Below are 20,618 nucleotides of genomic sequence, written 5' to 3' on the forward strand. Positions count from 1 at the left end.
CTAAGGTTATGAATGAGTGAGTGAGTGTGTTATAAAGTGTTCTAAGGTTATGAATGAGTGAGTGAGTGAGTGTGTTATAAAGTGTTCTAAGGTTATGAATGAGCAGGTGAGTGTGTTATAAAGTGTTCTAAGGTTATGAATGAGTGAGTGAGTGTGTTATAAAGTGTTCTAAGGTTATGAATGAGTGAGTGAGTGTGTTATAAAGTGTTCTAAGGTTATGGATGAGCAGGTGAGTGTGTTATAAAGTGTTCTAAGGTTATGAATGAGTGAGTGAGTGTGTTATAAAGTGTTCTAAGGTTATGAATGAGTGAGTGAGTGTGTTATAAAGTGTTCTAAGGTTATGAATGAGCAGGTGAGTGTGTTATAAAGTGTTCTGAGGTTATGAATGAGCAGGTGAGTGTGTTATAAAGTGTTCTAAGGTTATGAATGAGTGAGTGAGTGTGTTATAAAGTGGTCTAAGGTTATGAATGAGTGAATACACCTGTGTGGTGCAGCAGCTCACCTTTTGTTCCTGGTGGCGCTCTTCTTGTCCCTCTTGTTCATCACCACCGGGACGCAGTTGGTGAGCTCCGTCCAGTCGGCGTGCAGCCCGCAGCTCCAGCCGGTGGAGAACCGGGAGAAGAGCCAGGACTCGGCTCTGCCGGGCCGGTGGCAGGTGCACTTCCTCTGGCCCGGCATGCAGTCGCAGGGCCGCTCCAGCTGGATGTTCTTCACCAGGTGGCGGCCGAAGGTGGTGCCGCCGGTCTTCTGGATGTGCAGGAACACCATCACGTCGTCCCCCCGGATGTTGAAGTCGACGTGCCGGTCCAGGTCCCGCTCCGTGAAGTTAAACCGGGACGTGATCCTGGAGGGCAGGTCCTCGTCCGGCTCCGGGTCCGTGTAGACCAGCTGGAAGCCGGACGAGTAGCGCTGGAAGATCCCCTTCCCGTCGCTCCGCAGGTAGCAGCTGTTGGAGTCCGCCGGACACACGTACTGGTACCCGATCATGAGGAAGAGGACCGCCGCCACCGGGATGAAGATGAGTCTGTGGAACTTCTCCTCCATGGTGCTGGAGACCTGCAGATCACGCCGCCGAGGAGTCCGAGTGTCCGAGTCCCGCTGCGTCCCCGCCGCGTCTCATCCTGCCGCTGCGCGTAAAACTGTAACCAGAGTCCAGAGTACGGGTCCAGAATCCAGGTCCGAGTCCGGGTCCGGGTCCGGGTCTCCCTCTGCAGATCCACTTGGCAAAACTTGCAGCTGTCACACAAAACACTCAGTTATTCCCCGTTAAAAACACTCTTTTATCTCCGTGAATGCGTCACCGTGGACCATCCCGTCCTGGGGCCGTGGGGCCGTGGGGCTGTGGGGGGTCCGTGGGGGGACCGGGAGCAGCGTGAGGAGCGTCCGGGCTCGGCTGTCCTGCCAGAGACAACTGCTGATCGGTATCTGAGCCAGCAGACCCAGGGGCAGGCTGGACCTGGTGCGCGTAGTGAAATCCGGTGGACGCTTTCAAAATAAAATGCGCTGCTTTAACCGTTTTAAATGGGATGAATGATCAGTGAAGATCTAATTAGACAACACTTACAGTCTCGTGTATTATAAATCAACACCCTGCAAAGTACTTTTTTTTTGTGAAAAATGCTGTGAAATAAGAATACTTTCAAAATAAAACCCACTGTTTTAACCCCTTTAAATGGGACGCAGCGGCAAGACGGCATCCAAAACCTTTATTTTATCTTATTAGATATCTAATTTAAGTATATTATGAAGATACAAATCCGTTGATTGAAACAATGAGACTCACCAACAAAAAAAATACAATGACATTTCTCATTTTTGTGCACAATTACTTTTTTTTTTTTGAAGTGCAGTACAATGAGACTTGTTTTATATATACAAGCTTTAAGCCCCTGGGTAGAACCGCCAATGTGTGTATTATAAATTTACAGCCTGCAAATAACTGTTTTTTTGTTTTTACTCTATTACTAGAAATACAGTACTGTGCAAAATTCTTAGGCAAGTGAAAAAAATGCTGCAAAATAACACTTCTTTCAAAATAGAATCCACTGCTTTAACCCCTTTTAAATGGGACGACATGATCAGGGAAATATCTAATTAGACTAAACAAACACTGACAGTTTCATGTATATAACAATGTAAAACTTTTCAGTGTAAATTTACAGCTTGCAAATAACTGTTTTTTGTTTTTACTGTACTCTAGAAATACAGTGTATTACTAGAATACAGTGCAAAAGTTTTAGGCAGGTGTGAAAAAATGCTGCAAAATAAGAATGCTGTCAAAAATATAGTGTTAATAATAATAATGATAATAATAATAAATGTAATGTATAAGCTCCCTTCTAACACTCAAGGACAATGTATAATAGTTTAAACAAAACCACAAACACAATAAATAAAACAAAACAGAAAGTGCGGTGCGGTTTCAGAAAATAATAAAACGAAGGAAAAAAAAGTGGGGTGCAATCATACGGAGTAAGCTAATTGGAACAGATGAGTTTTAAATCTGGATTATTTATTATTCTGAAGATCCAAGACCCTCGAGTCCTTCCTGTTGAGTCAATTCCAAACCAAGGAATTCCAGTCCCAGTCTTTTAAAATCCCGAGCGTTGAATCCCGTCATCATTTGAAATAACCCCTGAGCTCATGCTTTGTTTTATTCTGAAAACCCCAAAACCAAAGCTTCCGGTCCCGTTGTGGCTGCCTTGACTCTACATCTGCGCCAGTCATCTGTCCCGGCTGCCGAGGCGGTGACGCAACCACATCTCTAATCACACACACACACACACACACACACACACACACACACTCACACACACACACACACACACAGAGGCAGTTTGAGCGGCCTGGAACAACTGCTGCTGCTGGAAAATCACTAATTCCAATAATATAGGAGCCCTATAGGGATTTAAAGCGGATATGACGTGTTTGTGATGGTCTATTTATTCTATTTTGATTATTGTGTGTTCCTGTTGGTATGTGATATTACATTCGGACTTTAAAGTGTCAAAATCAGCAATATATATGTTAATTTCTCATTTTAATATAAGTAAAGTGACTATATGACAGCAAATATTGTCTGAATATGATCATATTTGACTGCAGGATTATTGTGATGGGTGATTGGGTGGAGGGGGGTTGGTGGAGGGTGGACAGTGGAGCTTGGAGGGTTGAGGGTGGCGGTGGAGGGTGGATGGTTGGCGGTGGAGGGTGGATGGTTGGCGGTGGAGGGTGGACGGTTGGCGGTGGACGGTGGAGGGTGGATGGTTGGCGGTGGAGGGTGGATGATTTGCGGTGGAGGGTGGATGGTTGGTGGTGGAGGGTGGACGGTTGGCGGTGGAGGTTGGACGGTTGGCGGTGGAGGGTGGATGGTTGGCGGTGGAGGGTGGATGGTTGGCGGTGGACATTGGTGGAGGGTGGATGGTTGGCGGTGGACATTGGTGGAGGGTGGATGGTTGGCGGTGGATGGTTGGCGGTGGAGGGTAGATGGTTGGCAGTGGACATTGGTGGAGGGTGGATGGTTGGCGGTGGAGGGTGGATGGTTGGAGGGTGGAGGTTTGGCAGTGGAGGGTGGATGGTGGATGGTTGGCAGTGGATGGTTGGCAGTGGACGTTGGGCGGTGCAGGGTGGATGGTTGGAGGGTGGAGGGTGGACGGTTGAGCTTGGAGGGTGGAGATTTTCTCTATTCAATAAGAGTAAAGTGACTGATTTTACAGCAGATATTGTGTGAATATGATCTTATCTGCCTGCAGGATCACTGTGAATCTCCACTGTGTGAAAATATTTTAGACTTTGAGTCACTGCAGCCGACAGGAAAGAGTTAAATCCTCCTGAGGCGACTCGACGCGTCATTTCAGCACCATGGACAGATTCCAACATGTCAAGTCAATAATTGGCATCATCTGTGAGAGGAGTGTGTGTGTGTGTGTGTGTGTGTGTGTGTGTGTGTGTGTGTTTTCCTATAATACCACGTGCCGCTGTGTGAGCTGTATATTGACTCTACAGGAGAACTAAAGGCGTTTTAGCCCTTAGTAATGGTTTTCCTTTAAGCTGCTCTGATCAAAAGCTTTTGTTATTCCGCCTTAAATTCCCTCCGTCCATCAAGGGATTTACCCAGAATGCACTCTGGAATGTTTCTGTTCATCCTCTTTCTGCTCTTTAACCTCTCAGACATTCAGACTTAATCTGGATGTGAGTTCAGAGTGAGCTCACCTCTCGTTGTTTCAGCATCACTCATCCAGAGAGAGGGAGGGTGGAGGTGGAGGTGGAGGTGGAGGTGGGGGCATGAAAGGAATCTGTTATGTTAAGTGTCAGGACAAGAAAAATCAGGTCAGGCAGGAGTGAACTGCTGGACAGTAGGTATTTCTACAGGGTGGATGTTGTAGGGTGGAGGGTGGACATTTGAGGTTGGACGGTGGATGATTGAGGGAGGAAGGCTGACAGTGGATGGTGGAAGGTGGAGGGTGGACGGTTGGCGGTTGAGGTGGAGGTTGGAGGGTTTTCGTTCAAGGATGGACGATGGAGGGTGGATGGTGAAGGATGGAGGGTGGATGGTGGATGGTGCAGGGTGGAGGGTGGATGGTGCAGGTTGGAGGGTGCAGGGTGGAGGGTGGAGTGTGGATGATAGAGCGTCTAGAGTGGACGGTGGAGGGTTAAGTGGAAGGTGGACGGTGTAGGGTGGAGGAGGTTGGAGGTTGGACGGTGTAGGGTGGACGTTGGATGGTGGAGGATGGAGAGTGGATGGTGGAGGTGGATGGTGGTTGGTGCAGGGTTGACGGTGTAGGCTGCAGGATAGAGGGTGGACGGTTGGCGGTTGATTATGGAGGGTCGTTGGTAAAGGGTGGAGGTTAGACACGGATGTTGTAGGGTTTAGGGTGGAGGATGGAAGCTGGAGGGTGGAGGGTGTTTGATGGATGGTGGAGGATGGACAATGGAGGGTGGATGGTAGACGTTGGACGTCTATTTGCAGCACTGGATGGTGGAGGTGGATGGTTGAGGGTGGAGTCTGGAGGTGGAGGTTGGAGCCATATAAGGACTCTGTTATGTCCAGTGTGAGGACCAGAACCTTCTGGTTCTAAAGGTCTCAGAACTTTCTGCTGGTGACGTTAACGTCCAGAGTCAGAAGATCTTTACCTCCTTTAGATTATATATATAATACTAATAATAGATCAGATCTGATCCAGTCCTCATTAAATATGATCCAGTCCTCATTAAATATGATCCAGTCCTTATCCTGAAACAGAAACCTTTTCTTCAGAAGTGGAAGCAGACTCCTGATGGAGAGACTCTGCTGGATGTGTAGTGTCTTGTGTTGTTGTTGTTGTTGTTGTTGTTGTTGTTGTTGTTGTTGTGGTGCAGCAGCTCTCTGACTCTATGAGGAATAACCTGTGAAATGCTGAATCAGCAGCAGCAGCAAACAGCTCCAATAATGGAACTGAAGCTTCCTGGAAACGATGATTGGATTGTTCGGGGATTTCTGTTCATCTCTTTTGTCCTTTTCATTTCCAGGCTGCTGCAGATGTGTGTGTGTGTGTGTGTGTGTGTGTGTGTGTGTGTGTGTGTGTGTGTGTGTGTGTTGATTAGAACGAGTATTGATTCTGAAATGATGTGGACAAAGTTCAACTTCTGGGCTCTGGAGTCTGGAGCTACGGTGGCCCTGAAGGCTCACAGCGCTGCATTAACAAACACACAAATACACAAGAAAATTAAGAAAACATCTCCGTCAATTTAACAACAGAACAGCATTTAGAAAACGCTGCAAAGACCAGAACAAGAAAAAAATCTATTTTTTTGTCAATTTGTGGTCAATTTGTGACTTTTTTGTCTTTTTTGTGGTCAATTTGTGTATTTTTTGTCATTTTATGTCTTTTTTGGTCAATTTTGTATATTCTTTGGTCATCTTGTGCCTTATTTTGGTCATTTTTTGGTCATTTTGTCTTTTTTGGTCAATTTTGTATATTCTTTAATCATTTTGTGTCTTTTTTTGGTCAATTGTGTCTTTTATGGTCATTTTTTGTCTTTTTTTTGGTCAATTTGTGTCTTTTTTGGTCGTTTTTTTAATCATTTTTGGTCGTTTTTTTAATCATTTTTTGGTCAATTTGTGTCTTTTTTGGTCATTTTATGTCTTTTTTTGGCAATTTTGCATATTTTTGATCATTTTGTGTCTTTCTGTGATCAATTTGTGTCTTTTTTGGTAATTTTTTGTCTTTTTTTCGGTCAATTTAGCATATTCTTTGGTCATTTTGTGTCTTATTTTGGTCAATTTGTGTCTTTTTTGGTCATTTTTTGTATTTCTTTGGTCAATTTGTGTCTTTTTTGGTCATTTTTTAGTATTTTTTTGGTCAATTTGTGTCTTTTTTGGTCATTTTATGTCTTTTTTTGGCAATTTTGCATATTTTTGGTCATTTTGTGTCTTTCTGTGGTCAATTTGTATCTTATTTGGTCATTTTTTGGTCAATTTGTGTCTTTTTTGGTCATTTTATGTCTTCTTTTTGGCCGTTTGGGCAGCAAACGGAATATAAAACCAATGCACAACGTTTAAAGCTTTCCCAATAATGCAAAATAATATAAACGCAGCATCTTCAGCTCTCATTTGGGTCTTTAACGTGCAGCCTCGTCTGCTCTAAACGTCGTTATCAGCTCCAGGTGTGAAGACGAACCTGCAGATACAGATGTGCAGATGTGTTCTGTCAGCTTCCAACAGCTGCTGCTCACCTGTCAGCTCACCTGTCAGCTCACCTGTCAGCTCACCTGTCAGCTCACCTGTCAGCTCACCTGTCAGCTCACCTGGTTGCAGCCTGGTGTTAATGGGCAGACCTCCTGCTGCTGTCGTCAGCTGTTGCTGTCTTCATTATTTGGTGTGTGTGAGCTCTAACTACCTTTAGTCTCAGACGCTGTGTTTTGTTTGTTGTGCTGCCTGGCAATCTGTTGCTGATTACACACGAAGCATGGAGTCTGTTTATAGCTGCCAGTTCTTTCATTAACCGCTTCAGACGCTGGAGATACTGGAGGATGCAGCTCTAACGGTGTGTGAAGACACAAAATGACCAAAAAACGACATAAAATGACCAAAAAAAGACACAAAATGACCTCAAAACGACATAAAATTACCAAAAAGACACAAATTGACCACAAAAAGACACATATTGATGGAAAAAAGACCAAAAATACAAAAAATTGACCAAAAAAGAGACAAAATGGCACGAAATAGACATAAAATGACCAAAAAGGACACAAATTGACCACAAAAAGGCACAAATTGACCACAAAAAGGCACAAATTGACCAAAAGAAGATATAAAATGACCAAAAAAGACACAAATTGACCACAAAAAGACACAAATTGACCAAAAAAAGACATAAAATGACCAAAAAGGACACAAATTGACCACAAAAAGAGACAAAATTAAAGAAAAAGACACAAAATGACCAAAAAAGACGCAAAATGATTTAAAAAAAAGACACAAATTGACCAAAAGAAGACATAAAATGACCAAAAACAGACTAAAACTGACCAAAAGAAGACATAAAATGACCAAAAAAAGACACAAATTGACCAAAAGAAGACATAAAATGACCAAAAAAGACACAAATTCCCAGTTCTTTCATTAACTGGTTCAGACGCTGCAGATACTGGAGGATGCCGTTATAATGGTGTCATGTTCACTTTATCAGACAGAAGTTGTGGATTTCTGAAGTTTCCGGATGGTTTAATTGGCTGAAAAAGACATTTTTTCACTTTATGGGGGATAAAAAAAGCCCTTTTTTCTTGGCGGATCCTTTGTGAAGTGCTTCAGTGAGCCGCTCAGAGCCTTTGTTGACCTCCAGGTAATAATTTAGCACATTAAATGTTCACATTCTGGCTGTCAGCTTCTCTTCCAGCTCCCAGTTATCTCATTACCTTCTACAGGTGCTGGGAGGAGAAACCATCAGCGTGTTAGCAGGAACAGATGGAAGCAGCAAAACCATCTGGAAGCTTTTTAACAAGAAGTTTTTAGACGGCGGAAAAGAAGAAATCATTTGGATTTTGGCCATTATTGAGGAGATAATGCTCTAGTGTCCATTATGAGGATTTAACGGACCATTTGAAGAGCTTTAACCTGGATATACCAGGTCACACTATTTCATCTTTACTTCATCTATTTTTATTTTTATGCATTTTCAGTCAAAATCTGAAATACCTGGAACAATCATTGCTATCCCATTTAATAAAACGACCAAATATGAGAGATATTTCTAGTGTCTCAGCTCAGAGATTCAACGTCAATTAACATCACTCCATAAACAAAAAAAAGACACAAATTGCAAAAAAAAGACACAAATTGACCCAAAAAATACACAAAATTACAATTTTTTTTTACAAATTGACCAAAAAAGACACAAAATGACCAAATAATACACAAATTGACCATAAAATTACTAAAAAAAAGACACAAATTAACAAAAAAAGACACAAAATGGCCAAAAAGACACAAATTGACCAAAAACAGACACAATTTGACCACAAAATACACAAATAGACCATAAAATGACTAAAAAAGACACAAAATGGCCAAAAAATACACAAATTGACCATAAAATGACTAAAAAAAGACACAAAAAGACACAAAAAGGAGAAAAGAAAACTATCTGGGGCCCTTCAGGTGTATAAAAGGTGAACTTCCCAGCAGCCAGAACTAGTTTCCTCTGCTCTTTTGGTAGTAAATGCTCTTTCTCTGTGTGTGTTTTGGTGTAAATCAGGTTATTAGAGCGTCTCTGTCTGCGCTGGACGGATGTCTCTGGCCTTCGCCTGGCTGCATGTGGAGCCAGTGACTGAGGATTAGTGAAGGCTCCTCTGTGGGGGCCCTCTGTCTCTGTGGGGGCCCTCCAGTAGGCCCACAGCCCAAAAGACACAGATTGACCAAAAAAAGACACAAAATGACTTAAAAAGACATAAACTGACCACAAAAAGACACAAATTGACCAAAATAAGACACAAAATGACGAAAAAATACACAAATAGACCATAAAATGACTAAAAAATGACACAAATTGACCACAAAAAAGACACAAAATTGCCAAAAAAGACACAAATTGACTAGAAAAAGACACAAATTGACCCAAAAAAGACATAAAATTACCAAAAAGACACAAATTGACCAAAAAAAGACACAAAATGGCCAAAATGACACAAATTGACTAAAAAAAGACACAAATTGACCCAAAAAAGACACAAATTGACCAAAAAAAGACACAAATTGACCAAAAAAAGACACAAAATGGCCAAAATGACACAAATTGACCAAAAAAGACACAAATTGACCCAAAAATGGCTAAAAAAGACACAAATTGACCACAAAAAAAGACACAAAATGGCCAGAAAAAGACATAATTGACTAAAAAAAAGACATAAAATTACCAAAAAGACACAAAATGACCACAAAAAGACACAAAAAGACACAAAATGACTAGCTGGGGCCCTTCACGTGTATAAAAGGTGAACTTCCCAGCAGCCAGAACTAGTTTCCTCTGCTCTTTTTGCTCTTTTGGTTGTAAATGCTCTTTCTCTGTGTGTGTTTTGGTGTAAATCAGGTTATTAGAGCGTCTCTGTCTGCGCTGGACGGATGTCTCTGGCCTTCGCCTGGCTGCATGTGGAGCCAGTGACTGAGGATTAGTGAAGGCTCCTCTGTGGGGGCCCTCTGTCTCTGTGGGGGCCCTCTGTCTCTGTGGGGGCCCTCTGTGGGGGCCCTCTGTGAGGCCCTCGGCCCTGCGGAGCAGCGACGGCCCCACGCCGTCCAGCGCCGGGCGCCGCCACCGCCACATCCTCAACGCTTAATCAGAAGAGACACGCTCTCTGTCCACTGGGGTCCCTCGCTGAGCTGCTGCTCCTCCACACATTATAACTGTCTACAGAGGGAGGAGGAGGAGGAGGAGGAGGAGGAACTATCTGCAGCCTTTGAGGAGGCTGAAGGAGACGTTTGTGTCTGTTTATCGTCCTCCATCAGAGCCTGATGTTGGTTCAACCAGGAGGAAATAACTTGTCTGGTTTTATTGTAGCAGCACGGAGACATTCAGCTCTGCACTCATTCATTCATTCATTCATTCATTCATTCATTCAGGCTCTTCCACCTATTTCACATCACTGTCACTTGAGTTTCCTTCTTTCTTTGGGTCCATTACTGCAGCCAGTTTCATATTTTTTCCTCATATTCTGCTGCACAGAGAGTCCAACCATCAACCTGCTGGATGTCTGCACTGGGCTTTTAACTTGTGAAGTTATTGACCAGGAATTGACCACAAAAAGACAAAAAATGACCAAAGAAGACACAAATTGATGACAAAAAGACACAAAATTGACCAAAAAAGACACAAATTGATGACAAAAAGACACAAAATTGACCAAAAAAGACAAAAAATGACCAAAAAATACATAAAATTGCCCAAAAAAGACACAAATTGCCCAAAAAAAGACAAAAATTAACCACAAATAGACAAAAAATTACAAAAAAGAGACAAATTGACCACAGAAACACACAAAATGACTAAAAAAAGAAACTAAATGATAAAAAAGACACAAATTGACCACAAAAAACTGAAAAAAGACACATTGAAAAAGACTAAAATTAACCCCCAAAAGACACAACATGGCCAAAAAAGACAAAAAATGACCAAAAAAGAAACAAATTGACCACAAAATGACAAATAATTACAAAAAAAGAAACAAAACCACAGAAATACACAAAATGACCAAAAAAGACACAAGTTGACCACAAAAAATTAAAAAAAGGACTCAAATTGACCACAAAACGACAAAAAATTACAAAAAAGAGACAAATCAACCAAAAAATGACTCAAAATGACAAAAAAATGGTGATCTGCTCGTAGTTTTTAGAAAAAGACAAAAATCACCTTAAAGAGAGCGTAAACACTTGTATGAAAATCTGTTTTTATGTGATGATTTTATTGTAATTTGTGCTCACTTTCTTTAAAACTTCAGTTTCCTGCAGTAACAGTGGTTCTATCAGGTTTGTGGCTCTTTTCTCTCAGATTTAGTCAAAGTAATGTGTGAATTTCTGTCCCTGACACATTTTAAATAAGAGTCACAAAGTGTAAAAACATCTTTCTGCTGTTAATTAGAGAGATGAATTGAAATGAAATAAATGAGCGTTCCTCTGTCGAGTCTCAAGGACGAACTAAATGTACTGCAGCGGCTTTAAAACTGGGAACAAATCTCTTTTTTAATGGAATAACAAGACGTTTAGGGCGAGAACCTGTCGCTAAATATCTCTAATTAACATTCTGCAGAAAGCTTTTCAAACACATTCATACATATATTTATTTATATACAGTGTTGAAAGAGAAATGTGATTATTGATGTGAGATGAAGGAAAGAAGAGAATCTAAAGTTTGACAGCCACCAAAGCTTCTCTCTAGTTCTTTATTAACTCTTTATGAACGTTATAAAGTCAGATTATGTGATTGTGGATCAAACAGTTAATGAGGTCATCGTCTTCTCGGCTTTCTCTCTTTCAACTTAATTGTGTCAAAACACTTTTTCATCTTAAAACGCTGTAAAAATGTGTGACTGCAGCGCCGTGATGTTTGTTTACTGCCACGGTTTTATTCTCAGTTTATCAGAGCTGCAGGCTGTAACAGGACATTTATCCTTTAAAGATGTCTCAGGTACAATAACAAAGAGGTGGACAAAAGAGACACAAACTGACCACCAAAAGACATAAAATGACCAAAAAAGACAAACATTTACCATGTAAACACACAAATTGACCACAAAAAGACATAAAATGACCAAAAAAAGACACAAATTGACAAAAAAAGACAAAAAATTACCATGAAAAGACACAAATTGACCAAAAAAGATGCAAAATGGCCCAAAGAAGACAGAAATTGACAAAAAAACACAAAAAATGACCATGTAAACACACAAATTGACCAAAGAAGATGCAAAATTCCCCAAAGAAGACACAAATTGACAAAAAAAGACATAAAATGACCAAAAGAAGACACAAATTGACCAAAAAAGAGACACAAATTGACAAAAGAAGAGACACAAATTGACCAAAAAAGAGAAACAAATTGACCAAAAAAAGACATAAAATGACCAAAAGAAGACACAAATTGACAAAAAGAGACAAACATTTCCCATGTAAACACACAAATTGACCACAAAAAGACATAAAATTACCAAAAAAAGACACAAATTAACCAAAAAAGAGAGACAAATTGACCACAAAAAGACATAAAATGACCAAAAAAAGACACAAATTGACCAAAAAAAGACATAAAATAACCAAAAGATAGACAAATTGACCACAAAAAGACATAAAATGACCAAAAAAAGACACAAATTGACCAAAAAAAGACATAAAATTACCAAAAAAAGACACAAATTAACCAAAAAAGAGAGACAAATTGACCACAAAAAGACATAAAATGACCAAAAAAAGACACAAATTGACCAAAAAAAGACATAAAATAACCAAAAGAGAGACAAATTGACCACAAAAAGACATAAAATGACCAAAAAAAGACACAAATTGACCAAAAAAAGACATAAAATGGCCCAAAGAAGACACAAATTGAGAAAAAAAGACATAAAATGACCATGAAGACACAAATTGACTACAAATTGACAAAAAAAAAAAGAAATTACCATGAAAAGACACAAATTAACCAAAAAAGATGCAAAATGGCCCAAAGAAGACACAAATTGACAAAAAAAGACATAAAATGACCATGAAGACACAAATTGACTACAAATTGACAAAAAAAGACACAAATTGACCAAATGATAAATAAACGAAGTGCACTTAAATAAATAAAAAAGACACATTGACCAAAACAAGACACAATATTTTGTCTATTTTGATCAATTTGTGTCTTTTTTGTGGTCCTTTTTTGTCTTATTGGCCATTTTTTTGTCTTTTTTGTGGTCATTTTTTTGTCTTTTTTTGTCTATTTTGGTCATTTTGTGTCTTTTGTTGGTCAATTTGTGTCTTTCTTTTTTCTGCCACGTGTGCTCACGCCAACAGGTCACGATTAAATTCATGTGGCTACATTTCCAGGTACTAAAGCCTGGAGCTGGTGGGAATAAAAAAAAAGGTAGATTTGTGCAGCAGTGTTGGGGCGAGGTGAGCAGTGAAAGAAGTCATTATCTGTAGAAAACACCTTCCTAGACGCTTCAAAAGGAGACTTTATTCTCTCTGCAGGGACAGACAGGGAGAATCTCTGCTAAAGCTGCTGCTGCTGCTAGAAACTGCTTTAGACAAGCACACATCAAAGCTGCAGGAAACATACACAGAGAAACCTAAACATGGATTATTGCTCCTGCAGGAAACACTCGCAGAATATAAGCATGAATATAAACATGAATATATAAGAAATATGGCCGAGAGGCTCTGCAGCGTAATAAGAGATGGTCAAATGTGATGAGAGCAGTAACAGAATAATAATAATAATAATAATAATAATAGTAATAACTAGAAAATTCCCTCTGGGGAAATAGTGAAAGGGCCACGGGGGCTACTGCCGGTGTGTGTACACTATGATGAGATTCTTCTTTTAATACTAGTAATGTTATGATACTATATAATATACAAGGAGCACACCTACAACAAGCATTCCTTTACAAGTATTTATGTGTGTATCTGTAACTGTAATCACATCAAAGATCAAAGGCAATCAGATCAAAGCAATCAACAGAATTAACTGCCACCAACTGCCAATGGTCCGTAACAGAGGTGGACAGACTGGAATTTCTGGCCTCGAACAGAAAGCATTTTTGGCAAAACCATGATACCTATCATTGATCCGACTTCACTTTGAGCGTCCTGAGTTCTTCCTGAACGTCTACATATGTTTTTTTTTAAAGAAAAATTAAAAAATAGCTTTGTTAGAGCGATCTAAAAAAACTGTTCCATCTCCCTTTTTCAGAAATCTTCCTCCGTTTTTAATATGGGAGCCAATGAGGCTGTTGGTGGTGTTGGTGGATCATCTGTGCGTCCTACGCCCAAACTATAACTCTGACAGCTTTACCAGAGGATTGTAAGGGAGAAGACTAATTTTCCTACGTTTCTATGTATAAATTATTTCTGTAGAGTGGAATTTGCGGCCTGGAGCGCAGTTTTCAAATTTATTTTTTGACAGTTTTACCTCTCCCTCTACACTCTGGCGATGATGTCACACACTGTGACACGAACATTCCGTGCAATACACACCCATTATAATCTCAGAATTTCTCCAAAAATGATCATGGTCATTGAACAGGGATTGATAAAAAACTATATGACCTATCGAAACGTGGATTAATACACTGTATTTATGTCTATTGTAATTTTCTGGGTTTTTATGGTCAGTTTGTGTCTTTTTTGGTAATTTTACATCTTTTTTGTCATATTACGTCTTTTTTTTCGTAATTTTACGTCTTGTTGGGTAATTTTTTTAACACTTTTTCGTCTATTTTGGTCATTTTCTGTCTTTATTGTAATTTTTCTGTCTTTTTGTGGTCATTTTCTGTCTTTATTGTAATTTTTCTGTCTTTTTGTGGTCATTTTACATCTTTTTTTGGTAATTTTACGTCTTGTTGGGTCATTTATTGATCACTTTTTTGTCTATTTTGGTCATTTTCTGTCTTTCTTGTAATTTTTCTGTCTTTTTGTAGTCATTTTACGTCTTTTTTTGGTAGTTTTACGTCTTGTTGGGTCATTTTTTGAATTTTTTTTTGTCTATTTTGGTCATTTTCTGTCTTTATTGTAATTTTTCTGTCTTTATTGGTCATTTTACATCTTTTTTTGTAATTGTAAGTCTTTTTATTGTCATTTTTCTGTCTTTTTGTGGTCATTTTACATCTTTTTTTGGTAATTTTACGTCTTGTTGGGTAATTTTTTGATCACTTTTTAGTCTATTTTGGTCATTTTCTGTCTTTCTTGTAATTTTTCTGTCTTTTTGTAGTAATTTTACGTCTTTTTTTGGTAGTTTTACGTCTTGTTGGGTCATTTATTGATCACTTGTTTTGTCTATTTTGGTCATTTTCTGTCTTTATTGTCATTTTTTTGTCTTTATTGTCATTTTTCTGTTTTTTTGTGGACATTTTACATCTTTTTTTGGTAATTTTATGTCTTGTTGGATCATTTTTTGATAATTTTTTCGTCTATTTTGGTCATTTTCTGTCTTTATTGTAATTTTTCTGTCTTTTTGTGGTCAGTTTGTGTCTTTTTTTGTTAATTTTACGTCTTGTTGGGTCATTTTTTGATCACTTTTTTGTCTATTTTGGTCATTTTCTGTCTTTATTGTCATTTTTCTGTCTTTATTGTCATGTTTCTGTCTTTTTGTGGTCATTGTACATCTTTTTTTGTTAAGTTTACGTCTTGTTGGGTCATTTTTTTATACTTTTTTCGTCTATTTTGGTCATTTTCTTTCTTTTTGTGGTCGTTTTACATATTTTTTTGGTCATTTTACATCTTTTTTTAGTCATTTTACGTCTGTTTCAGTCTGTATTCCTGTAGGCGTTTCTATTAGTTCAGACCAGACTCCAGTCTCTGTCCTCCTGATCAGCTGCTGCTGTTTATTTCTGTGTGACGGAGCAGAAAAGAGCTGAAGCTAGAGACTCTGAGACAGATGTAGAAATGACTGTGTGTGTGTGTGTGTGTGTGTGTGTGCTGATGGATCTCTAACCTTGTTTCCTAAACTCTCCGTGCTGCAGCAGCAGCAGCTTCATCACTCTGCAGCTCCGTCTTCATACATCTACTAACTCCTCCTGCAGCTGATTTATCTCCATACATCTCCCTCCAGCTGATTTATCTCGTCGCTACGCCACCAAACAACGTTTTTATTAAAAACAAACGCTTCCACAGACGCGTGAAGGGTCCGTGAGATGGATGAACGCTGCACATTAGCATTAAACAACATTCACACGCTCATTACAACACTGTGTTCAATTAAAGATATGTTTTTATAGTTTTTCTGTGAAGAAAAGTATTTCAAAGACAAATAATGATGATTGGAAGCTGAACCAGAGGACAGCAGGAACTAATAACTAACACCACCTTCTGCAGATTGTCTCTTTTATTGGTCAAACTCTGTCTTTTATGGTCATTTTTTCATCTATTTTGGTTAATGTGTGCCTTTTTTTGGTCATTTTGTGCCTTTATTGGTTATTTGTACATCTATTTGGGTCATTATGTGTCTTTTTGTGGTCAATTTGTGTCTTTTTTGGTCATTTTTTACGTCTTTTTTGGTCATTTTGTGTTGTATTCTTGGTCATATTAGTCTATTTTGATCAATTTGTGTCTTTTATTGGTCAAATTGTGTCTTTTTTGATAATTTTACAGTTTGTTTTGGTAATTTTGTGTCTTTTTCTGGTTAATTTATATCTATTTTCGTCATTCTGTGTCTTTTGTGGACAAATTGTGTCTTTTTGGTCCTTTTACAGTTTTTTTTGGTCATTTTGTGTCTTTTTTGGTCATAACTGTGTCCTTTTGGTAATTTTGTGGGTGGGTTTGGTCAAATTGTGTCTTTTTTTGGTAATTTTGTGTCTTTTTTGTGGTATAACAACAACACTGACCTTCTTTACCTGTTAAATTTGAATGCTTGTTGTGGATAAACAGCATCAATTAGAGATATTTAGTCTGATATTAAAGGCACAAGTATATACATACAGCACAAGTTATGGCTGTTAGCAACATTTTACAGGGTTTTTTGGGGTCAATTTGTGTCTTTTGTGGTCATTTTACGTGTATTTTGGTCAATTTGTGTCTTTTTTTTGGTCCAATTGTGTGTTTTTTGGTAATTTTGTGCCTTTTTTAGGTCATTTTTTTGTCTTTTTTTTGCCATTTTGTGCCTTTTTCGTGGTCTAACAACAACACTGACCCTGCTGTACCTGTTTCGTTTTAATGCTTGTTGTGGATAAACAGCATCAATAAGATATATTTAGTCTGATATTAAAGGCACAAGTATATACATACAGCACAAGTTATGGCTGTTTTTTTTTCAGGTTTTTTTTGGTCCAATTGTGTGTTTTTTGGTCATTTTACAGGGGTTTTTTGGTCATTTTGTGCCTATTTGTGGTCAATTTGTGCCTTTTTGGTCATTTTGTGCCATTTTTTGGTCCTTTTTTTGTCTTTTTTGCCATTTTGTGTCTTTTTTGTTAATTTTGGGGTAATTTGTGTGTTTTGTGGGCATTTTACGTGTATTTTGGTCAATTTGTGTCTTTTTTTGGTCCAATTGTGTGTTTTTTGGTCATTTTACAGGGTTTTTTTTGGTCATGTTGTGCCTATTTGTGGTCAATTTGTGCCTTTTTTGGTCATTTTGTCCCTTTTTTTGTCATTTTTTTTGTCATTTTGGGTCTTTTTTGGGTCAATTTGTGCCTTTTTGGTGGTCTAACAACAACACTGACCCTGCTCTACCTGTTTAATGTTAATGCTTGTTGTGGATAAACAGCATCAATAAGAGATGGTCAGTGTGGCATTAGTGTCCAGGAGATTTCAGCCATAATTCAGAGGCCTGAGCGTCTTTAGAGACGGCTCTGATCCACAGTAAAGACCAGTATTAGGACCATCTGGTTAAAGCTGCAGGCGCCCACTCACACAGAGGGTCCCACTGTTTAAAATGCACCGTCAGGATCACAGCAGCCCTAATGTCCAACCTAAGAAGATTGTTCCATAAGCCTCAAAGATCAGAGTGATAGAAAATGTTGTGGTGCTCCTCCTGCAGGAGCAGGTCAGCTGGGATCCTCTGCTCCCCTCCTGGCATTTAAAACATGTGGAGATAACATCACTGCTCTTCTACCACACACACCATCTCTAAATGTCACGCTAAGAGTTTCTCTGGTCCCGCTGACACAAAGACCAGCTGGGCTCAATACACACCACTGGAGGGCTAAAGAGAGACAGACAGACACACAGACAGACAGACGGACAGACAGACAGACAGACAGACAGACAGACAGACAGACACACACAGACAGACAGACAGACAGACAGACAGACAGACAGACAGACAGACAGACAGACAGACAGAGAGAGAGAGAGACAGGTATCTGTAATAGAGAGCGAGAGAGAGAGAGAGACAGGTATCTGAGGACAGCAGGGATTAATAACTAACACTATACCAGCATAAAGCACAAGTTATTAACATTATAGTCATTTATGTTACATTAAAGTGCCTTCTATGGTCATTTTACATCTATTTTTTGTTCAATTTGTGGTCAATTTCTGTTTATTTTGGTGATTCTGTGGTAAATTTGTGTCTTTTTTGTTGATTTGACGTCTATTTTAGTAATTTTGTGTCACTTTACATCTATTTTGGTCATTTTGTGCCTTTTTTTTAGTCATTTTGTGGTCAATGTGTCTCTTTTTGGTCATTTTACGTCTTTTTTTCCGGTTATTTTACGTGTTATTGGCCAATTTTTGGCCGTCTTTGGCCGATTTGTGATTTTATTTTGGTCATTTTGTGGTTAATTTATGTTTATTTTGGTGATTCTGTGGTAAATGTGTGTCTTTTTTGTGGTAAATGTGTGTCTTTTTTGTTGATTTGACGTCTATTTTAGTAATTTTGTGTCTTTTTTTGGTCACTTTACATCTATTTTTGTCATTTTGTGCCTTTTTTAGCCATTTTGCATCGTTTTTTTAGTCATTTTGTGGTCAATGTGTCTCTTTTTGGTCATTTTACGTATTTTTTCTGTCATTTTACGTCTTATTGGCCAATTTTTGCCCGTCTTTGGCCGATTTGTGATTTTATTTTGGTCATTTTGTGGTCAATTTATATTTATTTTGGTAATTCTGTGGTAAATGTGTGTCTTTTTTGTGGTAAATTTGTGTCTTTTTTGTTGATTTGACATCTATTTTAGTAATTTTGTGTCTTTTTTTGGTCACTTTACATCTATTTTGGTCATTTTGTGACTTTTTGCCATTTTACATCTTTTTTAAGTCATTTTGTGGTCAATGTGTCTCTTTTTGGTCATTTTACGTCTTTTTTTCGGTCATTTTACGTCTTATTGGCCAATTTTTGGTCAATTTGTGCCTTTTTTGGCCATGTTATGTTTATTTTGGTAATTCTGTGGTAAATTTGTGTCTTTTTTTGTTGATTTGACGTCTATTTTGGTCATTTTGTGTCTTTTTTGTGGTAAATTTGTGCCCTTTTTTATCCATTTTACGTCTTTTTTTGCTCATTTTGTGGTCAATGTGCGTCTTGTTGGTCAATTTGTGCCTTTTTTTGGCCATTTTACGTCTTTTTTTAGTAATTTTGTGGTCAATGTGTCTCTTTTTGGTCATTTTACGTCTTATTGGCCAATTTATGTTTATTTTGTGGTCAATTTATGTTTATTTTGGTAATTCTGTGTTAAATTTGTGTCTTTTTGTGGTCAATTTGTGTCTTTTTTGTTGATTTGACGTCCATTTTGGTCTTTTTTGGTCATTTTGTGTCTTTTTTGTGGTAAATTTGTGCCCTTTTTTTTGCCATTTTACATCTTTTTTTGTCATTTTGTGGTCATTGTGTGTCTTATTGGTCAATTTTTGGTCAATGTGTGCCTTTTTTTGGCCATTTTACGTCTTTTTTGGCCGATTTGTGATTTTTTTGGGGTCATTTTGTGTCTTTTTTTTGGTCAATTTGTGCCTAAAAATGCCTAAAATGGTCTTATTTGCTGATATAGATGCATCAGTATTAGACTTTTAGTGTTTAAAGCCAGTTAAAGAGCCAGTTAGTTGCTCTGCTCCAGCATGGTGTAATAACTGGTGATGGTCCTGTTAATGAAACCTTTGTGAGTCTGTGCGTGTCCTCTCAGTGTTGCAGTCACACCTTGTTTTAATTGGTGAGTTTCTTGGTGTTAAACTCGTCTATAGGAGGATAAAAACAACTCAGTCAGAACAGGATCTAAAGTCTCTCTGGCACCTTGTTGTGACATTAAAAACAGAATCATTTCTACATCACTGCTCTCTGATTTCCTCCCTCAGCCACCTAATTATATTTAGCTTTTAATATAAAGTTGCAGGACAATTAGTGCTCTACAGAGGAGTGTTTTAATGTGCCTATAATGGTAATAACAGTCATAACTGCTGCTTTATGCTTGTATAGTGTTAGTTAGAAGTCCCTGCTGTCCTCTGCAGCCTTATTAGACACACAAAGTGACCAAAAAAAACCTGAAATTGACCAAAAAAGACCCAAATTGACCACAGAAAGACACATATTGATGAAAATGAGTTGTGCTTGTGATAATATGTTAAAGGGAAGAACACACAAAACTTTCTTTGGGTGACACTTTAATGGAAACAGCAGCATGCAGTGTCAGTGTTTTTATCTTTAGTGTCTTTTTTGGCCAATATGTGTCTTTTTTGGTCATTTTTTTGTCTATTTTGTGGTCAGAGACAGATTTCTAAATGACTGATGAAAATGAGTTGCACATGTACTAGAACACACAAAACTTTCTGTAGATGACACTTTAATGGAAACAGCAGCATGCTGCCTTGTCTTTTTTTGGTAATTTCTTGTCTTTTTTGGCCATTTTGTGTTTTTTTGTGGTCATGTTGTGCCTTTTTTTGGTCTTTTTGTGGTCAATTTGTGTCTTTTTTTGGTCATTTTAAGTCTAGTTTGGTCATTTTTGGCCATTTTGTGGGGTTTTTTGTGGTCAAT

General features: G+C 38.5%; 1 protein-coding gene across 1 annotated transcript in view; it reads right to left on the reverse strand.

Moving 5' to 3' along the window:
* Positions 1-1,339, reverse strand: part of LOC131962898 (heparan-sulfate 6-O-sulfotransferase 3-B-like) — a 42,286-nt gene extending 40,947 nt beyond the window's left edge. Inside the window, exon 1 of the mRNA XM_059327996.1 lies at positions 503-1,339. Within this exon, the coding sequence (XP_059183979.1) occupies positions 503-1,044 (542 nt within the window). The 5' untranslated portion in view covers positions 1,045-1,339. The remainder of the gene's footprint in view (positions 1-502) is intronic.
* Positions 1,340-20,618: the final 19,279 nt, after the last annotated feature.

This window comes from Centropristis striata, chromosome 24 (genome assembly GCF_030273125.1).
Source record: "Centropristis striata isolate RG_2023a ecotype Rhode Island chromosome 24, C.striata_1.0, whole genome shotgun sequence".
NCBI lineage: Eukaryota > Metazoa > Chordata > Actinopteri > Perciformes > Serranidae > Centropristis > Centropristis striata.